The 24,692-nt window shown below is 42.2% G+C and overlaps 1 protein-coding gene across 1 annotated transcript in view; it reads right to left on the bottom strand.

Moving 5' to 3' along the window:
• The window catches only part of slit3 (slit homolog 3 (Drosophila)), a 177,915-nt gene that overhangs the window by 138,467 nt on the left and 14,756 nt on the right, over positions 1 to 24,692 (bottom strand). Inside the window, exon 4 of the mRNA XM_053505596.1 lies at positions 21,292 to 21,363. Within this exon, the coding sequence (XP_053361571.1) occupies positions 21,292 to 21,363 (72 nt within the window). The remainder of the gene's footprint in view (positions 1 to 21,291; positions 21,364 to 24,692) is intronic.

Below are 24,692 nucleotides of genomic sequence, written 5' to 3'. Positions count from 1 at the left end.
GTTTGCAAGACTTAGGAGTATGTTGTGATTTGATTATTTCAATTTACATTTACTAAATGCTTGCATATACATTGCCTGAAACTAAGGAGACTACTGAAACGACTGGGATCGGGTTAAGCATATGCAATAGATTATTAAAACCTAGTGCTGAACTCTATGAAATAAATATAGTCCGAAAAATTGGACAGAGATCACTTAATCGCTTGGTGAAGTTGCAGTATGAAAAATTCAACAGTGACAATCACAGCTATGTTGAATAGAGAATGAAACACATTTAGGGTGAAGGGGACTCACAGGATTAACACTAAACAGCTGTGTGGTCATAAGAAAACCACTTGTTAGTGAAACTAATCAGGATAAAAGGCTTCAATTTGTTAGGGAGCATAAAGACTCAACATTGTGGCAATGGAAAAAAGATCATGTGGTCTGATGAGTCCAGATTGACCCTATTCCAGAGCGAGGAAATCAGTCTAGGAAGAAAGGAAGCATGCCACTCTCACAACTTGTAAGAAATAAGGTTTAACTGTGGAATTCATCTTGCTTACGCAATAATATGCTTTAAGTAGAAATACGTAATGCGTGAGAGTGTAAGTGTTCAGATACCGCACATCGCTGTATTCACACATATCTAGTACTAAGGTTTTCAGATAGAGGAGCATGATCTCATCCCTGCTTACTCACTTACCTTCTGTGGTCCCAGGAGACCTAGGGCATGGGGCATCAATCCATTGCCGGGCACACACACACACACACACACACAAGCTCATTCACATACTAAGCGGCAATTAGTCTAATCTCCATGTCCAAGAGGAAACCAGACTACCTGGAGGAAACCCACCAAGCACAGGGAGAGCAGGCCATTCAGGCCATTCCAAACAGCTGTCTAGAACGGTTTGTCGCACCAGGGAAATATTTCATATGCTAGAGATGACCATGACCACAAGCTGTGTGCCAGTCCAAATGCCACACACTTCTTTCGAACTATTTCTTTTTGCATTTCATTTTGTCACACTTTGGATCACATCCACCTCACATTTGTCTGTGAGGCAAAAATACCTCATATTCTAGTGCAAAATGAACAAAGCCTTTGGGTCTTACTGTAAGTGGCTTCAGACAAACACATCAGGAAGTCCCTGTGAATCAGCTTTAGGCCCAAATAGAATCAGCTCATTTCAGCTTCACTGTGGCTCAGCGGAACATCAGATTAATCCTCCCTGACAGTTATACTCCCGGAATAAATTAATTGAAGGGGTTGGGTTACATTCGGTCAAATTTATAGTCGCCCTAATACGTAGGTCTGGCCACAAGTGACCCAGCCACAGACTTGCCTGGCTGACAATAACGCAGATAAAAATGACCAGGATAATTAAATCCATGCATCTCCGAGAGCCACTTTATAAACATTAGGAGTGGATCTGCTCCACTGGTGCCAGGCTGCTCGCTCCTCAAAACACAAGAACCCGAGAATCGGAAATTACTCTTCTAGTCTGAAATCCGAGTAAACCTCGCCGCCTAAAGGACTTTTTTTGGCTACTTTGTCTGCAGTTCGGAAGGCATAATTGGAAGACAATAAAGTCATGGGAGAGGGGAAGGGAAACACAAAGGACAGGAAAGAGCCGTGCAACTTCAGGAGCAATATGGCCGGCTTAGAGCTGAGTAAATTGGTTAGCAGGAGCCGATGTCAGGTGAGGTTCAGCATTAAACCAGAACCTGCGAGGGTGGAGGGAACATATCAAAAGGTTAACTCCATTATTGCAGAGTTCTGAACTGGAAAAAAAAGGAATTGAAGTTTTGATTGGAAACAAATGTCAGGGGAGATGGGCTTGGCTGGGAAGAGGCTGAGGTTTCTTAAAGGCAAAGCTGTATCTAATACAGGGTGTCATATGAGTGTGTGTATATGTGTATGTCACACATCATAGCATGTTTAGCATGGTCTGTGCCTGTGATATCCAATTTATGTTGGAAGTGGACAATTTAAGTAAGTACGTATGAAAAACTATTGAACAAGCTCTTCTTCAACAAACTTTTTTTTTTTTACATACTAACTAGGAGTGGCCTTGACCGAAGACATTTTCTCTTTATCATATTCTGTCTATTGTCTACAGCCCAGGTAGTTAAAGGAACAGCTCAATCACTTAACACACAGGCTTAGGTTTTGGGCAAACGACTCCGCGGGTCATGGCTAGGAGACGACTCCATAGGGTGCCTTTTTTTTACATGCTGTCAAATCCCAAACGCCCATGCTTGACCTCTCTCTTAAAACAGCACTCCAGCCTTTCCGCACGGCTGACCTGCAACCCTCCCAAAAAAAAAAAAACACGCTCCCCCTGAGACTTTTCAACAGTTTTTTTTTTAGCCCTCCCACTTCTCCTCTTCGTGCTCACGGGAAGAAACGAAGGGATGCTCGAGCTCTGGCACCTGGGGCTCCATTTTCACCAGCTTTCAGCACCCTGAGCTTGTCAGGGGCTTTTGCGGAACGGTCACGCTTCCTCAAAGAGCAGGAGACAGGGCTATCATTTTGTTTGTCATATCTGTCTTTAATCCGAACTCGATTCACATACACACATTAACTTGTTGCATAACCGTTTTGAGCATTGTTTGGTTTCGGGAGGTTCCTCCAGTTTTGCTTCCTTGGAAGAACTCTTTATTAGACAGGGAAATAGTCCTACCACACAGCTCTGGACTAGAAAAGAGCTCTTTAATTTCCTTATGCGCTTAGCTGTAACAGTCTCCATCTAGTAGTGTCAATACCAGTAATCTTTCTATCGCAAAAATGGAAAAAAAACAACTTCTCAAACCCCAGCAGCTGGGACCATACCCACTTTTATAAGAGCACATATGCATACTTGGTATGCAGTGACCTTTGCTGGGAGAAATAGCCTCGGCATGTGCGTGAATTGTGCAGAAAGGAAGCCCGGAGATATTTTGAAACAGCTTGTGATATTTCACATCTCTGCTTAAATGAATAAAACATGGCTAGCACGACTGGGCTCTGCTTCGGTAGAATCCTTTTCTACCAACAAACCGGATAATGAAGATTTCCAGCGTAATTCTAGCAAGTATAGGTTACATTTACACTCGAATATTTTGACACCCTTTTAGGCTTGCAGGTGATAACAGCCGACGTATAGCGTGTTTCCACCAAGACGTTGCGGACTTCCAGAGTCAGCTGGAAAAATAGTGGAAAACCTCACTTTCCTGGCCAGTTTGGAAGAGCAGTTTTGAGCATAATCAAGCAGGATGTGGCGATAAAAGGGATGTGAATAAAGTTCAAGTATCAGTTCAAACCGGTTCCCTGACTTAACAACAAAGCCAGCGCGTCTTTTACTGCCGTGCTTGAGGGAGGGGTGTAAAATTACCCTTTGATGAGGTTGGTGTCCGTCGCTGGTCGTGTGCATTTGTGTATAAGTGTGTAATAGTAGTGAGGATGGGCGGAAGTGGTGCTCCGGCTGCAGCTCTGTGACCTTGGGCCAAGCGTCAGCCTGAGCAGGTAAGGGGGCTGCTGGGCCCCGGTCAGGCAGCTCGGCTTTCACTCAGCAAATTTCATTAATACAGGCTCCCCAAAGAGCCTTTCATCTCTACAGCCAACAGCTCTTCCGGCCCAAGTGGGCTCATTTGCTGAGAAACGGCTTTGTGCTACTTAAGGTCGTTGTTTGGATAGTCCAACGACCAGAGTTCAGGTTTTTTTTTGTGGTTTTTTTCCCCTCCAGGTGATTAATGTTTTTCTGTGAAGGACAAAGTACCAGCATAAAGCTGAATCATTCATGCGCACAGGTTTCCACAGTCCCACTCTACGCCTAATATTAGGCACTGTGTGGGTGAGAAATGGGTTTAAATGCTATAGGTTTTATCCTGAATCACATCTGTGTGCAGAAGGCCACTCAGGTGTTAGCCGATTGTATTACGACCCTAACGCTTGGTACTTGGTTAAACCTATATGCCGCTATTTCTTTTTTTAAGACTTGACAGCTTATACCTATTATAAAACTACGAAAAGCAAATCATTTAATTATGTGTTTATCCTAAAAAAAATAATCCTTTTTTTCCTCCTGCATTTATCCACCATACCATCTTCACGGTCAACTTTTTTTGTGGACATTCACTTTAAATGAACTGGACATTTATTAGACATTCTTTCTACTCTGGAATGCGTCAACAAAATAACAAAAGAGGTGACTTTAAAAAAAGAAAAGTAAGAAAAAGGCAAATACTCAGCCAGCAATGCACATTTCTTTGGGTTCCCCAGACTACTGTGTTTGGGGATCCTGGAGCCTTAGAGTCTTCAGACAAAGCTGTAAAGATTTTTCACTGGTATAGTTTGTGTATAATATTTGCTTTGCCACATTAAATAAGTGGAGAAACGGCTCTCTGACAAGAGCCCACATTTACATTTCTACCGTAGAAGCAGTCAACATATTTACCATCACTGGGATTCCTTTGTTATGCTGGTCACAAATGAATTTACACAACAAAAGGTTGGAAAAAAAATATGTTCGTATTCTATGAGAGCTTTTGATTTTGAAAATGTCCTTAAAACGGAACATATTATTTTGAACCCACTTTGACAGAAGTCGTGAATAAAACTGGCCGTTCAAAGCCATAATTACATGCACGGTCATTTCAAAGCAATAAGTATTTATTTGATGTGTGTATGGTGTGTATGAATGTGTATCATTTTAAAATTCAGTTAGGTAAATGAAAATATTTATACCCACTCACTCACTCATCGCCTATACCGCTTATCCAGGGGGCCTGGTGCCTATCCCAGGAGACTTAGGGCACAAGGCGGGGTACACCCTGGACAGGGTGCCAATCCATCGTAGGGGACACACATAAACACACACTAGGGGCAACTTGAGTACACCAATCAGCCTAATCAGCATGTCTTTGGACTGCAGGAGGAAACCCACCAAGCACGAGAAGAACATGCAAACCTCATGCACACAGAAGGTGGAAATGGAACACGGACCCTGTAGGTGCAGGACTTCAGTGCTAACCAATAAGCCACCGTGCTGCCTTTTTTTACACACAACTTTTTGAAAAGATTACAAAAGCCCTGCAGTTCTCAGCAACCTTACTTAGTCCCAGTTTCAATATTAAAGTACCTTTGCATATTTTAAATCCCCCTTACAAAGCATTTTCAACCTCAACCTGTTTATTCCACTTCTCATCTGAATCCGTTCTAAGTAAATAAGCTATTACCGAGCAACAAGTCAGGGGAGGGTATCTTCTTATATGAGGTCACAATAGGAGAAAAATTGAATTGGCTCGTTTAGGCCCTTTTGCATGGGTACAAAGAAAAATGAATTTCAAATCATTACAAATGACTCAGTGTTGCATAATTGTCTTGGTCTTGGATTTATAGGCTGTCTATAAGCAGCCTATAGATCATATATACTGTTAGAAATCGACCCCAACCGAACATATTCTCAGCTCAGCCTTAAGTCCACTGCTGTTAAGTGTCTGTTCTTCCTTTAATCCCATTATCCCATCTCTAAACCAAGACAAAAAGCCCCATCAAGCACCAAGATTTCTCACAGTGGCTCCGGTTTCCAGTGGCAGTTCCCCAGCGAAGCCTCCGTTCATTTGGGAATCCAGGCAGAAAATAGTCAGCTTTAAATAATCTACTACTACAGCATCTGTCTGTGCTGCGGATAGGGGAAAGTCACGCTCCCAAACCGCAGATGTGTCGACTGCTCCATTGACACATTGTCAGGAAAAGAAAAGCTTCTACCGCTTCTCGGTTCAGCCATCAGCATTGGTGATGGATGAAACTCTCAGCACTTAGAAGGAAGACTGCTCCACTGGCTTCGATGCTGCAACTGAACCGAATACCTACCTTTATTTACAGTACCATGTTAGGAGACGTTGTAGTTACGTAGAGGATGGAGGCAATTAGCAAGTCAAGGTTCTGAAAGGGGAATGACGGAGGCCAGAGAAAGCAGAAAAGTCTGGAGTGACCATGTGACCAGGCATGGCCAGACTATTTCCCTTGAGCACAAACATACAATCCAAATGGCTCACGGCTGGTGCTAATCGCCTGCAATTATTAATACTTACACAATTCAAAGAAGAAACAAAAGTGCATGGTTAAACAGGCCATGTTTGCTTCTCCCGAGGTGGACGAGGTCAGCTGAACCGCACGGATAGAAAACACTTTGTGAACAAGGTCAGCCGTGATTACTGAGCCTACCGTCTTTCACGCACCATTAAAGCCACATGGCCAGTGTTCCTCAAATTCTTCAAAGGTTTTTTTTTCCTTTTTTTTTTTTTTCTCAAGCATGTGTACACACAAATTTCCCCAACATCTGATGTGTATTCCCATCTTGAAGAGTCTAGATGAACTAAATAGGACAAATACGAGCCTTATACAGTACACACACATCTTTATATACATGAATATCACACGCGCATAAAAGAACAGCCCAAAGGCACTGAAAGAAGCATCTACATTCATTCATTCCCTGCGATTTTAATTCTTTTTTTATTGTGCCCACATTCACAAACATCTGCGAAAATGAAAGTGCCCAGGCATCTTTCACAAAATAATGCAACCATATGAGGCAGAAAGGTCTGGAGAGTGTTTGGTGGCCCAGATGACGCTACAAAGGAAGCATAATCGATCTCACATGCGCTGTCATGAAGCTCACGGGTCGAGGTATGGCTGTTTTCAACAAAAAAAAAAAAATCATTCAAAATATGATGACTGAGGAACATGAATGTGCCAAGGAAGCATTTCAGCATCTCAGCATTTCAAACCCCTACATTAGGGGCAAGAAAGTCCAAGGGTGGATTAGCCTCACATTTAGCTCAAGTCGTAAATATTTGGGTGGAGATGTTGAGTGACGTTACGACGGGCACGTCTCCTTAGCAGCGAGCTTAGACGAGAGACAGGGTGCAGGACTGCCTCGCCTCACAGCGCAGTTACTCAACATTGAACTTCACCTCATAAAACTCTCGCACACTTTTATTACTTCTCAGGGTTAGGAAGTCTTAAAAGCGAGACAATGCGACAGCAGACCCATTCTTCTGCCCTGAATAAAAGGTCTTTATTTTCGAAACCCCGTTGAGACATGGTCAAGCCTACACCCTAGACATCTCAATGGAGTAGATTTGTCCTTCATGCTTTCTTTAGACATCTCTGAAAAAAGCATGCTTTTCAGATACATTAGATTACATTTACAATTTTTCCCAGCATTTGCTAATTACAGTGTCCTCAGTGGTGGGACTTGCGAAAGGAGCTCACCTCCTTACAGCCTGAAGCAAAATGAAATGATGCCTAAAACCTGTTTTCTTTGGCTGGAAATGTTATAACACTGTCATCAGTGGGAACTGGGAAATTAGCGTGCTCTGTTTCCCCTTCACATTACTTTTCCTGCTGCATGATTAATAGGTGCAAGCAAATCCAATTTTCAAAAATCATTTGGGTGAGGGGAAAAAACATACAGCAAGAAAAATAATGTGGTGATGTCAATAAGCCCAAGTTAAATAAGAGGCAAGCTATTCTGGAAGCTTAGTCTCCCCTGGCAGGCGATTCTCCGTGGTAGCTCATACCCCCTGCTCCGAGTCTCTGGACAGCAAAAGATTCAGATGAACCTTTTCCACAACTAAGTGGTGTGTTTTTCCCATTATGCCCTTAATGTGATACAACACTGACTTCCACATTTAAGATGTATACCAGATTGTATACCAAGGTAACGCAACCTGCGGGATTTCCCGATCTGGGTTGTTTTCTTTTTTTTCCCCCACCCTGCCTCTCACCATGTTTGAATTCACAAAACTCAATCTTGTGTGCCAACAGAAAATTCGACATATTCTTAGATTCTGATTTTATCTGGCGTGTAAGAGCCAGGATGTTATCACACTAGTTTAACCTGACAGTTGTTGATCGCTTCAATTCACCCGTTGCTGTGAGCCATTTCCTCCGAAGGTCTGAAAAGAATAAACATCTAACATTTAGAATTCCACCCTGTCTATTTCACAACAAAATACTTTGATCTGTAACTAATATAATCGTTCGCGATCGGACCGGACCGGTCGGTGGAGACAGACCAGATGTAAGACTAACACTGTTCTCCGTCTCTCCGACAGCCAGCGTAAAAGTGCACGTAAGCCGTATTTTCCAAAAAGGAAAGTAGGTTCCTGAGGATTCTCTACAGTAAGAAATCCCTTGACATGCTTTTAAGAAAATATAAAAAAAGATTATTTTTATAGGAGAAAAGTGTAAGGCTATTCTTTATAATGGTTTGATGGTCAGATGTGCAGTACTGAGCCACCACTCATTTCTTCATTTTAAATAAAATTAAATTAAATGATGTACATTTAATAATAATAATAATAATAATAATAATAATAAAAACAAGAACAAATCTCTAAATGCCTGAAAATAACATAAAGGCGTACTTGTTACAACCTCAGCAGCAACCTTATTTCCCCTCTCGTCTGTTCTAATCACTGAGGGAAAAATCATTCAATTCTAAGTTTTTTTTTAAAACTTAAAAAAAATCTAATCAGGATATTCATGGAATCATGATACTTACAAAATCGCAATACAAATTGAATCGTACCTAGGTAAAAACTTTTTTTTTTCGGGTTGGTCCCATCAAAAGGTCGCCACGATAGTCCATTTGATCGGCACACAACTTGGCACAGATTTTACGCTGGATGCCCTTCCTGACTCTTATTTTATCCGGGCTTGGGATGGGCACTACAGTACATCTAGTGGCTGGGGTTTGGACATTGGATAGTAATTGAACCCAGGCCTTCCGCATGGCAGGTGAGAAACCTACCACTAAGCGTATGTATCATGATCACATCCCCAGGGATTCCTGTTCCTACTACTACTAATCACCGGCCTAATGATCGGCCTGATCATCTGTCATGCAAACCTGTTTCTTACTGGTTCATTGCTTTAGTTAGATGTTTTTTATAATTGAATGATTCATAGGTCACTGTGTGGCTTAACAAACAAAAACATGCCAAAAACCAGAGCCAAAAAAGTCCTTCATGAAGTCTGGAGAACTACTCCTCAACACTACATTAAAAGTGCATGAAGGTCTGGCTCTTTGGGAGCAAAATATGAAGAAATGAGGTGTGGCTCAGGACTTTTGCACATTATTGTATAAACATGAATGACTGTCGGTAAAAAAGATACACTTTACTGTTATATAGAATACAATTTATTATTATGTGCAACACAATGTTAATTTAGTAACAAATTAAATTGCATGCATGTTTTTTTTTTTTTTGGGGGGGGAAGAAACCAGAGAACACAGAGGAATCCCACACAGACAGTAATGTAAGCTCTGGATTAAAGACTGTAGCTGTGAAACACAGGACACTCCCTGCTGCGCCCAGTTCGAACCATACACACGATTACATTCATTTATGCTATTATCATAGAGATTTTTATCTGCCTCCAAGGACCTTCTTGTTGGCGATGGAGGCACCTCCGGGTTGTTTAATGTAGTCCTCTCAGATATATATATATTTTCTTCATAAAGGCAATCATAGGGTATTTCTCTCCAAAGCCCAAAAGGAAGTGAGTGTGAGAATGCTTTTGACTCTCACGTCCCAGCAGCGACAGGGATTAGCCACCTCTATGTAGAGTCCATTCATGTGCCCGCGTTTCTCACTGTTTTTTGTTCCTGCTGTTTGTGTATTACTTTAAGCCGTTGTTGATAAAGATTCCTGCAGATAATACGGCCCGGTGTTATTTTGTTTCTGTTATTCCTTCCGTGCATAGCTACAGTATGCGAAGTCTGCTGCCTCGGTGTCACATGCTATAATGAACTACCTGGGACCGAGGGCCTCGGCCCGGCTTTCTCTTTTCAGACTTTGTAGCCGGCACCATGCGGCGATTCTCATCTCAACTCAAAGCACACATACCCTTAATAGTTCTGTTTACTGAATATGGACAGGATGATTGTTTTTGCGATTGTGAGGACAATTTCTTTTTTTTTTGTTCCTGTAACGACATTCTTTTGACATAATCTGGCTCCTCTCACGAGCATGACACCATTTAGCTTTAAGTATGATAGAATGAATCATTTCAGGACAGCGAGTCCTTGCGGTCCTCTAACCCGGCACTTTCTTTGGCTCATCCAGTCCCAATCCATCCATAAGTAAACACCAAGTACGCATCACACCCACCTTAGGTCATAACCGAACAGGGAAGAAAAAAAACAACATACCACACACAGACAATTGCACGTGCATACATTATAAGCAAAGATTATAAAGTCCTCGTGGGAGTCGGTTTGAAGTGGCATGCCAAACAAAACGAGCATAATGTATTCATTTATCAGCACGCTTCTCAGCATTTCGCTTTTGTGAGGCCGCTCTGACGTTCCCATGTATGTCGTAGCGGCAGCAATGAGCCATGCATATTCGAGCAGCCGCCCGGGAGCGCCGAGCCAGGCATTCTGGCCGCATAACATCCAACCACCCAGCTCCAGGGTTCAGCCAAGTAACTCTTCACCGCTCAGTGGCCGGAATGACTAATAGATGCTTGAATATGTGAACTGGCTTTCTGGAGACGCACAGGGAGATAAAAGCGGAAAAACAACAACGGGGGAAACCGAGGAGAGGCGTCTGTTTCCACTTAGTTCTTCTGAGATCCACAACATTCCCCATTGTTGCCTGAAGAGGCCCGGCTGTGGGCAAAGTCTTCATATCTTAAAAGGAAGCTGTAATTAGCTAAGTGACAACTGTGTGTGTGGAGTCAAAGCAAAGGAAGCCTGCTAGTGAATCCTGTCAGTCAGCTTTCCCTTTCTTCCTCTCTCCGGCTGGAGCGTCTTGCGGCATGTGCCGTCTGGACCGTAAACCGTGTCCACTCGCTTGGCAAGAAGTCCAGACGCCCTTTTCCGGGTGACTGGATCGTTAAAGAACCCTCCGCATACTTGTCTGCTTGCCCAGTTGCTCGTCGTAGCAGGTCACTTTGTTTTAGCTAGGAAAATGACGCAAGGAGACCGTGTCACACTTTTTCACGATGGACCGTCCAGCCAGGCTTCAACCGCCGGCAATTCGCACGTCCATGCAAACAGAGCTGCACGCAATCAAATGTGCTGGCCTGTCAGAATTCCTCCTCACCCCTGTGTGAAAGGCAACAGCACTGCTAGCAGGAGGGAGAAATCCAGTCAGGACCAAGACTGCGGGTTTAACAGCGCCTTTGTTTGTTTTTCTTGCCGTGTTCCTAGATGCGCAATTTCATGCGCAAAAAAAAAACGAAGCACATTCCTTGAGATCACTTTTGTGTTTAAGCTCACACTTGCAAAAACAATCAGCGGGACCAAGAGTTCCAGTAAGGTTGCTGGCGTGCGGGAGGGCTTAAGCGGTTTAACAACCCTGAGGAAATCCTAAACCTAAACAATATCACGATCCTTAACATATGCAAGTCTAACATACACAATCATCCTTCGCTCCTAATACCTCGAAAAAACGCGGTTCAGGGTCGGAATTAAAGCACAGCCTCTGTGTAACTTTACACTATGCGCTAATAAGTGCATTGCAGCACGTCAAGCATGAACATACACGAAATAAACCCAGATTTTAGCTCAACATTCCAGAGCCAGAGCCTGAAGGCAGTTAATCAGATGTATTATTAACATATTACTGACCTCAGCAAAACACTGACCAACCACAGGAAAGATGGAGTGAAAACAAGGCAGAAACAGACAGAAAGAATGCCATATACTAGTGGACTGTGTTATATGACATAACGCAGAAATAAATCTGGAAGCCTACATTTTATTTTTCCCTTTCTGTATATACACCACCAATAGCAAACAGGGATACGTAGGTGGGTTTGAAATGCGGCTTGATCGCTCGAGCGTTGCGTCATGGTACAGATCAGATACTGGAAAACACCAGCTAGTTATAATTACTATTTAACCAAATAGTATAGTGCAGCAAGAACAGCCAGCTCTAGGACATGTTCGTCTCTGTTAAGAAACTTTAAAAGCTTTTATGTGAAACCATCCCAATGGGTTTCCATTTGGGAATCAAGTAGAACCGTTTTGAAGGGAATTCTGTTTTATTTGCATAAAGCTTTTAGTGCTTCTTGTCACACAGTAGATTTACAGAACTCTAGGCCGTTTTTACATTAGGTACGATTGATTTGTACCACGCACTGGAACGACTGATCCCCCCCCCCGCTGGCCAGTGCTCGCATTGTTTTTTTGCTGCGTTCTCGGGTACACGTGCCTGTTTACACTCTCCAATACAGCAGATGGCATTAAACACCAGAAATAGATAGAACAAAGAAAGTCTCATAACTTTTATGCTACGCCTAATATTATTGATGTTTTAGAAAAAAATGTCAAGACCAAAGCTCTTGCTTGACCAACTGTGTAGGTCTGAGGCTGAGACTGATTGTGCTACACGCACACAGACATTTCGAAGTAGACTGACGGCACTCTCTTCTGACCCTCACATCACATCTAAAGCCTTCTACTTCCGTTTTTAGGTAGGATTGCTTCCATATCTGATTCATTGTTTATTTTGATTTTGATATCTCGAGAACTATACAGCATACTTGGGCACGGTTCATGAGTGTGAGACTGATTGTGTTCACACTGATCCAAATGAACCAGACTTTGGGGTCAAATGTTCTTGGAAGGCCTCCCAGTGGCGCAGTGGTAAAGTTCTCGCCCTATCATCCGGAGATCGCTGGTTCGAACCCCGGGTGATGCTGTTTTCCTCTCACAGCCGGAGGTACAAAGAGAGCTGATTGGCCGAGCTCTCTCAGGGGGGCGGGATGAGAGGTACTTGCGCTCCCACATTAATCACGGCTCTACAGCCAATCAGGGGCGTCTGTGAGCTCGCGCACGCGTAAGGAGCGGCTAGCGCTTTCCTCCGAGTGTGTTACTCCGCCCCTAACGGTGCGTGAGCAAGCATTTCGAAAAGATGCGGTCGGCTGGCGTCACGTGTTTCAGAGGAAACACGGGATAGTCTTCGCCCTTCCGACTGAGTGGTAGTAGTAGCCTTAATGTGGGAGCCCCCTAGCGACGGGGAGGAATTAGCTACGACTAATATTGGGGAGAAAATTGGAAAAAAAAACAAAAAAAAAATAATTCAAAAAATTAATGTTCTTGGAAACTATCCCTGATGTGAAAGCGATCATAGAAAGCTCTGTAAATTAAAAGCCATAGATAAAAGTGGAAGGAAAAATCACAAGGAAAAAGAAGACCATTTTCAAAATGTATTTATTTATTTTTATTAAAGCCTTTTTTAATAATGCTAACTCAGCCTTTTTTGCGCTTACAAACAAACAGTTATATGTTCTCCTTCTTTCTTTAGTTATTATTTCATTGATTTTCAGGCCAATTACACAATTTAATGCCAATCATTCAAGATTCACATTCTTCTTAAACTTAAATTTACACGTTCCCAAGACGTCATACCAAATCCAGCCTGATAAATGAAGCCCATTGTCTCAACTACAGTATATCAGCAAACACATGCTGTTTCATTTTTATTAAAATATACTCAAATGAAAAGATTAGATAAAGTTCCTGCATTGTTGCTCTTGTTGTGACTCTAGCACTTCATGGGAGATCACATTCCTCACCCACAACCCCCTAAAAACTCCTTACTTTCACCACTACTATTATTTATATCAAGCAAACCAGACACATGCAACCAGCATGTTCACGGTCAGTACTGGATATGGACAGAAAAAGAAAAGAAAAAAAAAAAGTGTAGGACAGCATGACACAGCGAGGCAGACTGAGTATGCACATTCATTACAGTGCATTCCTCTTGGCCCTTTGAAACATGTGCAAGTAGTTCTGCCCATTTAAATCCAATTACGATCTGGCCCGGTTGTCATGGGAACTACCTGTGATAAACACCCCGGTGTGTAATAGCTCCAAACTATTTCCCAAATTATAGGCGTCCTCAGTCAACATGCCGCACTAGGCCTTGTCTCCTGTTGCTGCCCCTGATGGGGGTAGGGGACACCATTTTCAGAGAACACACTTGCTCTTTCTATTAGTCCCGCAGGCTAAACCCGGCTTCAACTCATTCACTGAAGGAAGCTCTGCAAAAACGGTCCCTGGCAGGCACCCGAGGCAAACACCTCTATAAATGTGTCCTCGATAAATATCACTAGTATTACCTCTACCGAGTCTGCAGACAAAACTGAGTTCATTAACATTTTTCCTATTCCTATTTATTCCTATACTGTATATAGAGTGTATATATACACTTCCGTTCAAAAGTTTGGGGTCACTTGCAAATTTCTTTGTTTTTGTTTAGTGATTTATTTTTTTACATTCTACAACAATACTGGGATTTCAAATCTATAAAATAACACATATGGAATTAGGTAATTACGTAACAACAACAAAAACAACAGTTAGTTGTTATCTTAAGACACAGAGGTCAGCCTTTCTGTAATAGTTCTTGCAAGAACAGTATTGTCAAGTGCATTTACAAAATTATGAAGGCCATCCCAGGAGGGCGAGACCAAAACCTACCTCTGCTGCAGACGAGAAGCTCATTTAGAGTTATCAGCCTGAAAAATGACCAATTGTAAAAGTCTTTACAGAGCATAGGTAGCAGAAACATCTCAATATCAACTGTTCAAAGGAGATTAATGCATTTTTTTTTTTGACGCCTTCAGCATTCCTTTACAATGTAGAAAGAAATAAAAATCAGGAACGATCATGGAGTTAGAAAGTGTTCCAAAACTTTTGAACGGTAGTGTATACATACATATATATATATATATATATATACCTTTCAAAAGTTTTAGGCTTGCACATAATCTTGTCATATACATGCTTTTATTAGACTGTGCAAATATATTTGCTTTTAATATACAGTACTACTTTTTAATATACAGTACTCTCAATACACTATAATGCAGTTTACTATAAAGAGTTTACTCGCTCTCTCTCTCTCTCTCTCTCTCTCTCTCTATCTTTCTGCCTCTCAATTTTTGTCACCGCAGACATTTACACAACCCAGCTAATCCACTGCAAAAATGCTCTACATCCAAGTGTCTACTCAGGATGTCTACATAAGGGATTTAGAGGAACAAAGATGGAAGTTCCCCTTTGAGTCTGGTCTGGAAACAACACTGGGTGTAATGCTCAAATATTTACATACACTTTCCAACCATAGAAATGTCTCTCAGCCTACCTGTCTTTCTAAACACACCACACCTGATCCTCAAAGCTGAAGCTCTTCTTTTAAGGAAATCCTCAGACCAATTTAAGTAATTCCAGTTACATAATATTTAGCAAACAGCTTATGTAGAATTCCTCTGGCAGAACATTGGAGGTTTTTGTGCGAAATGATCTTAGAGACGGTTTAAATGAATTGAAAGCAAGTCTGTTAGAAATAAGTGTTGATGCGAAATATTGTAATAAATAGATGAGGTGTGGATCTGATACCAAGGATCAACCTCAAGCTAATACAAGCAGGAAAAAACAGTGGTTTGTGATATGGGAGGAAAAAACTTACATCCAATCAACAAATATTGTAACAAATATAGTTTGAAATATCAGCGAATAGCTTGTAACCCAACAAGATAAAGCAGGTTAAAGTGTGTTATGTGATAACAACAGTGTCCACAACTACTCCAGTATGCAAGCTGTGAAGAAATAAACTGTCTGGCAAGAAAAACTCACCCTTTAAGAAGGGTCAAATTATTGGCCCGCATCTAGCAATGAAAACATTGCAGATTACTGGAATGGGACTAAGAACCATCCAACATATTATTAAAAGCGGGAAGGATAGGACGTGACCATCGACATATCAGAATCATGGAGGGAGATCACTTAAATGGTAAAAAATGGACAGAAGAAATCTACGTGTGGTCTCACACACTTCCTGCTTAAATACCCTTTTTTGAAACTTAAAAACTTTAGATATAAAGATTTTTGACTGTATTAGTTTCATTATATTTACATTTTCCCACATGCAGTTGCAGTGGTGGCTAAACGTATTGAGACAAAAGTGAAATTCAATGTTTAAAATGATGACAATCGAGATTATAAGAATAGTTTTTATGGAGTGAAATCGCTATACCACAATCAATATTTAATATAAAGACCTTTTTCCTTAAAAAAAAAACTGTACATAGAGTGAAAAAGACGACCTGCAGTGCTCTGGTGTTACTCACTCAATCCATGCCTGCTGGATTCCTTTCTAAAGGTTTTTTTTCGACGGCTCTTGCCTTCTTCACCATTATCCAACAGTTTCCTATTGGGTTAAGGACTGGAGATGACCCAGGCCAGGGTCCAGAAATTGAATACTATTGTCACATGGTCAGTTTTTCACTAGATTTTATGTTTTCGATTGCATGCTTTGTGCATGGGGAGAACTATAATACATGGTATATGATGTTCTAATACGTCTGGCCACCATATAAATGTGCACTTTTGTACGAGTCAAGTTTTAAAGCTTTCAAGAAATAAATGTTGCCGTAAGTCTTTCAGCTGCTCCTGTCGAAGGGTCGCTACAGCAAACATCTGATCCACATACAACTTGGCACAGGTTTTTACGCAGAATGCCCTTCATCATGCAACCCTTCCATTTTATCCGGGCTTGAGGATGGCACTGCATCCAGTGACTGGGGTTTGGGCGTTAGGTGGGAACTTGAACCCGGGCCTTCCACAAGGGAGGAGAGAAACCTACCACTAAGCCACCAATGCCCAACTCTTTTAAGATACACAACCACTGAAACCTGAGTATTGGTACTGGGAAAAAAACAGTATCATGCTTTAGTAAGGTCAAATAAGTTTGTAGTAATAATTTCAAAAGTTAATGTGATTTCTCATAACGTGGAACAAAAAATTAAGTACACAGACTTCTTGGGCTTAAAACTCTATTTGTCACACACAAACACAAACTCACTTTTTTTTTCTATTAGCACAAGATCAATTTCTTGTTTTGCACAGCCCTGTCTATTGTCTCTCATTGTAGATCCATTAAGAAGAACTTTAGGTTCGAGCATCTGGTTAACTAATTACAAAAGCAATAAAGCATGTTCAGGTCATTTGTAATAATTTGCCTTTGTTTAACCAAATCTAATCAGTAGTTTAGCCTGCATAGTTTCTCTCACACTCTTTCTTTTTTATTTTACTCGTTCTCTTGCTGTTTGACAGATCCGCAGGGGAAAAAAACAGACCTTGCATGAGTGCTGAGACTGAGCCATGGACCCTCAACTCTTCACTGGTTGTAAACCTACGATCTGAGGTCCAGCTGTGTGAGCAGTGCAGCCTTTAGAACACTGGGTGGCTCTGTGGGCCTCACACCATGCTTTAGACTCACAAACACACACACACACACACACATCGCATAAATATGCTATCCGGGCATGCAGGCATATCAAAGAGCACAATCCCCTCAGCCAAAACTCTTCTTGTGTGTGTCCAGGTCAAGAAGAACTACAGACTGCGAAATGTCCAAACAGCTCAGAGAGCGAGAGAGAAAAAAAGAAAAGAGGATAAGATTTACACTTAGCTGGGGAATATACAACAAAATCCATTCCAGGAACAAAACTCCAACAATGGAAAAATACCTTTTTTTTCTCTTTTCCTTTGAAGTTCAATAAAAGCAGATCTCTCTGTGCATGAGCGCTTGGATGCAGAAACACTGCTGGATGAGATTATACTTATTTCCACACCTGAGGAAAGGTTACACATACATGAAAAAATTCTTGCTTTGACAGATTGGTTCTACGCCAAGCTCATCTGCCTTGAAGCCAGCTGAATTCTAACATGGAAAAGTTAATGTTAATGATATTCAGATCCACTACCTAAACACTTCCTCTACCTACACGTCTTGCCTTTATTTGGAAACCTAAACAGCTTCCATGTGTACGTGTTTTTTTCTATTTTAGTGCGCATGATGTACATGTAAACTCCATAAATTCATATATATGGCAGCGTCCTAGTGCCGTCTCCGGGAAGGTGTCCGAGTAGAAACGTGCTCGCAATCTTTTCTTCGGAGTCGTGCCACACGCACGTCTGCGTCCCTAAACTATAACTTTGTATGGTCATAGGTTTTGACTAGGTGGAAAAAATGTCTGTTTGGTGCCAGAAATCGACTTTTGCTAAGAGTAAACAGCTTATTCCTACCTCCTGTCAGCAGAAACAGAAAGGAAGACGCTCACGTGAGCAGACGCTAAGGAGCACGGTTTATTTCGGTCCGCGTATTGACTCGCTTGCCTGAAATCGGACAGGGTTAAGTAGCTGCCGATGAGCGATGTGGAAGTCAGGGTGAGCAGAGACTAACGAATTGACAGCTCTCCCACTGGAGCATAATTGAAAATATTAGCTTCCTCTGTATGACAACAGAGAGAAGAACGCTTTCTACTGTTTACTCCAAGTCTTATCAGTTCCCCTGCTGCTTCCAAACAAGCTGGTTGATTACTGAGAAAGCCTGCTCTATTAAATAAGAAAAAAAACAGCTTTTTTTTTTTTTTTTTTTTGAGCTCCTTGGATACAGCCGGCTTTGCCTCAGTGCTCTCGGAGTCTTTGGAGCTTATATTTATCTAAATATGACTTTGGAGTAAATCACTAAGCTGTCTGGCCTTTAAAAACCGAGCCCTATTTTGGAGGACGTTTGGCTGGATTCTGAGAGGCTTAGTTTCTCTGAAAACAATCCGCGGGCCGCTGAGCCACAGCTCGACGGTTTATACGCTCGAGACGCGCTGCACTATTAGGCAGTCATTGCGGCCGCCGCGACACACTACTTTACACCGCGGTATACAATTACCGTAATTATCATTTAAATACTAGTACCGCTTGTGCATCTTGCATTGAAGATATATAAGTGTCTAATTACAATGGGGATTCAGTAAAACATTGGTCATGATGATGCACTTGAGAAGTGCTGATGAGAGATTCATTGTGCTAGCTATAGTAGGTGCCGGAGACACATGAAGGCTAAAATCAAACGGGGTTTGGGTTTTTGTGGTGCTCAGAAGCCTGGTCCTGCTTCCCATCTGGAGTCCGGCAGTGCGAGCCAAAAGAGGCGCAAACCAGACGGAAGATACCCCGCCCCGCATGTGTGGAGCCTGATTTGTTTCTAATAAATAAGTGCAATGAAAAGAAAAACAAACGGGGCCAAGGTGGGGGTTGACATGCGGGAAAAACAGAATTGCTGGTGATATGAAAACAAAGCGCGGGCGAACATTCTCAGAAGCGAAGGGACACGCGAGCCAGAAGGAAGCTGGCCTGAGCCCAGATCTTTATGGCTGTGCAGACATCGGGGAAACTTCAGGCCTGATCAATCAAAAACATCCCTGAGAGGTGATCATTATGCTGTGACAAGTTAACTGCTCGCCTCCGCCAGAATAATCGAGTCCAGAAAATTAAAGAGAAAGCGAGAGCTCCGAATTGACCGTAGGAGGATTCACTAAGCTCAACGCACCCATTTTCTCCTAAATCACAACAATCACACGCAACCTGAGCCCAGCGTAATAGCTGGGGCGGAGCCATAGCTCTTCCTGACTGAAAGACCCCACGTTCGAACCTAACCGGCACACGGGGCCTGACTGCACACAGGAAGAGAAGTTAATATGGAGGCTTGCTCTGCTCCACCATTAATAAATAGAAGCAGGCATGCTCATGGCCGAGCTCTCATTCTTCATTTGCTTCCCATTATCCATCGGTATGGAGGTATGAGAGCGCAGGGGCGGGAGGAGGAATCTTTGGAAGCTGAACCAAACCAACTCCATGCGCTGCATGTGTGTGCGTGTCAGAGTACGAGTGCGTGTGTAAAAAGCAAATATCTTGGCCTGCGCTGCGCAGAGACTATAACTGCAACCACACGCTTTCCTTCCAGGCAGACGCAGAGAGCTGCGCTACACACACGCTGACCACAAATGGACCGTGGCCAGCTCTCGTGACCCCATGACGCCCACTGTTTCTCCTTTGCTGCCTCCCACTGTCCCAGCCTGTCTCACTAAACCCGGGCCTGCCACAGCGGGGTCTCTATCACCCACCCAGACCACCAATGTTCCACTTCCTCTCACCTCAGGCCCCTTTTTTAGGGAGATCACGCCCGTTACCTTTCTCTGACCCCTGCTAGCATAGGTCAGAGTTCGTCCTCCGGAGCTGAACAGATTAATTCGTGCTGCGTAATGCAGCTGGCAATATCTGAGTATTTTTAATAGGAAGGTTAGAAGTTAGTCAATTATTTCACAGTATCACCGAGCCTAACCGACTGTGACAAGGCAACATTATGAGCCTAACAGAAGCCAACCCCAACCCTAGACAACCCTGGTTACTACCGTAAGTTGCCAAAAAAAAAGAAGGGGAAAAAAAAGAATCAAAAGGTATCATTTAAATAATAGTGAGGGGATATAATAAGGGGATTTAGTGTATATGCCTAGCATTTCTTTATCTTTTTCCACTGCTTCACAACAGCCTGCAGCCAGAACACTTATTAAGTTGTGATAAATAAGAACATCACTGCCAATAATGCTTCATGAAACTGCTAGCGACAAACAGGGAAATGAAACCATCATTCCTGCTGATTGTTTCTATAAAGGCCCGGCTATCCGCCGAAGAAATATTAAAGGCTGCTCAGTGAGCTGTGGCTGACATAAAAGGGAATTTCATGTCTGTAAACCGAGTCCTGATCACTGTAATCATCCATGTATCAAATATCATTGCAAATCAAGTGCGCTGGAGTGCTAAGACATCAGCGGGATCTTCCTAGCGAAAGAAAACAGCGGCAATGTGACCTCTGAAACAAAGTGCTACTTAGATAAAGTTTTAGAAAACTTTAAAAGCCCCAGAATGACTCACATGTCACCTATTCCTCCATTAATGCAGAGCAACCCAACATCAATGCTTTAAAAACTTAACCCCTGCTCCTGACCTAACCTGAGCCTTTTCTCTTCAATCACAGAGAGTCGTAAATTTGGAAATGAAAGCGTCCAATCCATAAAAACACAAAAAAGTGTCGTCTGCCCCTTATGATCGAACCTAGAGCAGGGAAATGAAATTCATCAACAGGAATCTGGTTTATCCAAGCAAAACATTCCCTGTAACACACCTTCACCACACAGAGTAGGGCCGTGTCACGTTACGCCTGGCCGGGCCCTCGGCCTGTATAAAGGGGCCACATCTGGAGTAGGAAAACCACAGCCAATAACAAAACCCCGTTCTGATGACGTCCTCTTTAAACAGCATCGTGGAGAAAGCCAAATATTTGACTGAGCTCCCGCCTAGGACAATGATCAAAATTAAGACAGCAGGGAAGTTTGACCGCTGTTTTGATTTGTCTTTTTTCCGAGCCTGGAATATCAAAGAAACATAAACTTACAGGCGGCCCAGCTTGGGCGTGGACTGGAATAGCAGCTCTGGCAGAACCTGCAGCCGGTTCCGGTTCAGACGCCTGTGAGGAGAGAGAAAAAGACAGAGGGAGTGAGATAGAGGGCAGGAAAAGGACGAGTGTCAGAATCGTCAAAACAAATGAGAAATGTAATGCAAGACGGACATTAAAGGCACTGAGAAACAGTGTGGGAATGACCTTTTTAGAAAACATAGATCTGTTTTTGGGGAAGTGGGGTTTGGTTTTTGTGCAATGACTGATGGAATTTGAGCGTGCTCAAGATGGGAGAGGAGGGTGAGAGGCACAGACAGAGCTTAGGACTGTTTGACGTTGCATGCTGAGAGAGAGCGGATACACACAAACATCTGCCGTAGCACGCAAAACAGAGATCAATGGGAGAACAGGGCAAATATAAACGACACTTAGACAGACCAATCAATCTTTGTGATTAGAGCAATCAGCCAGGTCAAACCTGCCACTGAGGCCAAGACCACGGAAACTGGCCCACGGCAGCATCGGGGGGTCAGGGATCACAGCTGCGCGAGGCCGCTGGGAAATGGGATGTGTTCCACAGAAGACGGCACAGGTTATCTCCTGCAGCAAGCCATAAAAAGCTGATATCCCTCATATGAGCCTCCACAGACCCAGGGCTTTTAAGACGACCCTTGCAGAGGGTTTTAATCAGCAGATGAGGGGATAATAGTGACCCAGAAGGTCATAGGACTAGTATGCAGGCATGCATTGGAGAAACGATTCTGGCATCTGTGCACTATTTTACTCCATCCAAACGCTAAGGAACGGGGATTCTCTGGGTCGTATCAGCTTTCAGCACGGTCCCTTAAGCCTTAACCCCCACGTTCTCGAGTTAGGCCTGACTAGGCGAGGCAGTGTTGTGGTTTTAAGGCCTTTTAAGGGTACAAGACAAATTTGACTCTGGCTTGACGCAGGCTTTGGTGCCCAACAAACTCTGCCCAGTGTAGACTTTTCAGTCTTTCCAAAATGCAGTTTTGGCTCATAAATCTAAACCTGTGAAAAAATATACAACCTTAAAAATTACGTTGTTTGGTTTAAGCTGTCCAAGATTTTCTTCTAAGAAAACAAATTAACACTAATGTTCCAGGACTTTACCAACAGCTTATTATCTTTTCACATGAATAAAAGCTGCTTCAAATACAATCACTGAGCCTCATTTATCAAACCGAATACGAACAATTTTATTCATAAATCATTTATACAAGAAATGTGGTTTTTATGAAAATACAGTTCGTTCGAGGGGAAAAACCGTTTATATCCTAGGAGAGCTCCTGAGTTTGTTTGAATTTATATATAAAAGGACTTACTAATATGGAACATAGCTGAAAGGTTTAAACTGTAGAACTAGCAATTTACTGTAATTTTGTGTATAGATTACAGTGTCGAGGTTTAAAACAACCCACATAAATGAAAATTAATCAACATACATGCATGAGTGCATAAATGTAAGAAAATCAGTTTTTTCAAAAGTTTCGCAAATCTTGTGGGATTTTTTTTTTAGCTTAAAATGCCAATTGAAATGGTCGCCAATGTGTCTAAAACTTTTTTTTTCCTTCTTAATTTAGTAGTCTCCAATTCCAACCTCCCCAGTCAAGGCAACTACTACAATCCGGACGTGTTGACACCAGCCGACCGCATCTTTGTAAACGGCTTACTCATGGCGGCGTAACACACTCGGAGGACAGCGCTATCCACTTCTTCCGTAAGCTCATAAATGCACGTGAGATTCCAGAGTGCCTTCAATCCCATTGGTCAATTAGCTCTCTCCAGGTCCCTGGCTGTGAGAGGCTACAACATCATCTGGGAATCAAACTAGCGAACTAGGATGAGCACTTTACCCCTGCACCACTCGGGGGCCTGCGCCTAGTGTTTGTATCGTTTTTACATTTAAGTACAAGAGTGCTCACGAACATAAGACAGTTTCTCAAAGCATTCGACTGTCATAAGCTTTTTGAAAGTGCTCTTTCAAATTGATCTGTATCTGTAAATCTGTAGATAAGACTTGCAAAACAATTGGAGGGACTAATTTAACACTAATTTTTATAATTGGTATTAACTTTATTAAGAATTTCTCTTTGTTCTCGATTTTTATTATTGTGAGCTTTTGAAACTCAACTACTGCCATGCTAACTAACATGTGTAATGTAGCTTAGCTGGCTATCTAGCCAATGTTAGTCGAGGAACATCAACAGCTGACAAGAAAACTAAATGGCCAAATGAAAAATCTTTGACTTTTTCCTCACTCCCAGTGCTGCTCAGTGAAAGTTCTCAGGTACATTCATCACAGCCAGACTCATTCAGTATTCAGTCATCCTTATCAGATAATGCTAGCAAAGCACAGCTAACTTTCTTGTACCCTTGGCTCCAGCTTAAACAAGTGTTTACATGAGTTTATCTGGTTTACATTAGGAAAAAAGTTACATTTTAGCTCCTAAAAATTTGATTAGGATCCTAAATATTTAGCATTTAGGATCAAAAAGCTTGTAAAGATTTATGTTTCTCATGAGTACTGTACTTTATTTAAAAACTTTACTTAAAATCCAGGGATTACATGGAGGATGATGTTGATGTTGATGTTGCCACAGTTGTTCAGATCAGACTGGTGAGGAATCGCAAAATAAAGAAGGTGAAATTCCTAATGTGTGTGACAGGCGCAGGAATGCGCGATGTAAAACCCAGGCAAACACAAGAGCTAGGAAGCAGATGAGCACAAGGTGCTTTCAGGGGTGGTCAACAAACTCACACATGCCCGCTCACGGCAATGAAGGCAGATGGTGCTCCGATTTGCTTTTTTTAACCACACTGATGACGATGAGCAAAGGTTTCGCTCACATTCTGATGGAGCCATACACAACTTCACAGGCAAGAGAAGAACTCAAACAATTCACACACAAACTCAGAAAATCACGGACAAAGCCAGTCCCCAGACAGCTGTGTAGTTTTCCCTGACCTTGTCCATCTGTAGAAATGGCCTGATTGTTTGGTTTGACCTGGTGGTCAACTTCTCTCAGAGGTGTTAGGATTCTCACCGGGGGAGAGCAAATGGAAGTCTGCCTCATGGCAGGGAGCAAATGAGGATGCTGTCTTTTTTTTCCCATTGCACTTGAAATGGAAGTTATTTAATTAGGTCACCTTAAAAGTTCGAAGCTTTTGATATCCAGTAGTGATGTGAAGTTTGAATCATTTTAGTTACTCGGTTCTTTAAATCTCGTTTATCAAAATGAACAAATCTTTTTTTGAGTCATTTAGCTCATTTCGTTCTTTTGATCAGAAATAAAAAATAAAATGATGCATTTTCAATAAAAAGACCCCAAATATGTCTACATAAAAAAAGTTTGGCTATAGTTCCGGTAATCAAA

The sequence above is a fragment of the Clarias gariepinus genome, chromosome 10 (assembly GCF_024256425.1).
Source record: "Clarias gariepinus isolate MV-2021 ecotype Netherlands chromosome 10, CGAR_prim_01v2, whole genome shotgun sequence".
Taxonomy (NCBI): domain Eukaryota; kingdom Metazoa; phylum Chordata; class Actinopteri; order Siluriformes; family Clariidae; genus Clarias; species Clarias gariepinus.
This window is presented reverse-complemented; position numbering and strand designations above follow the sequence as displayed.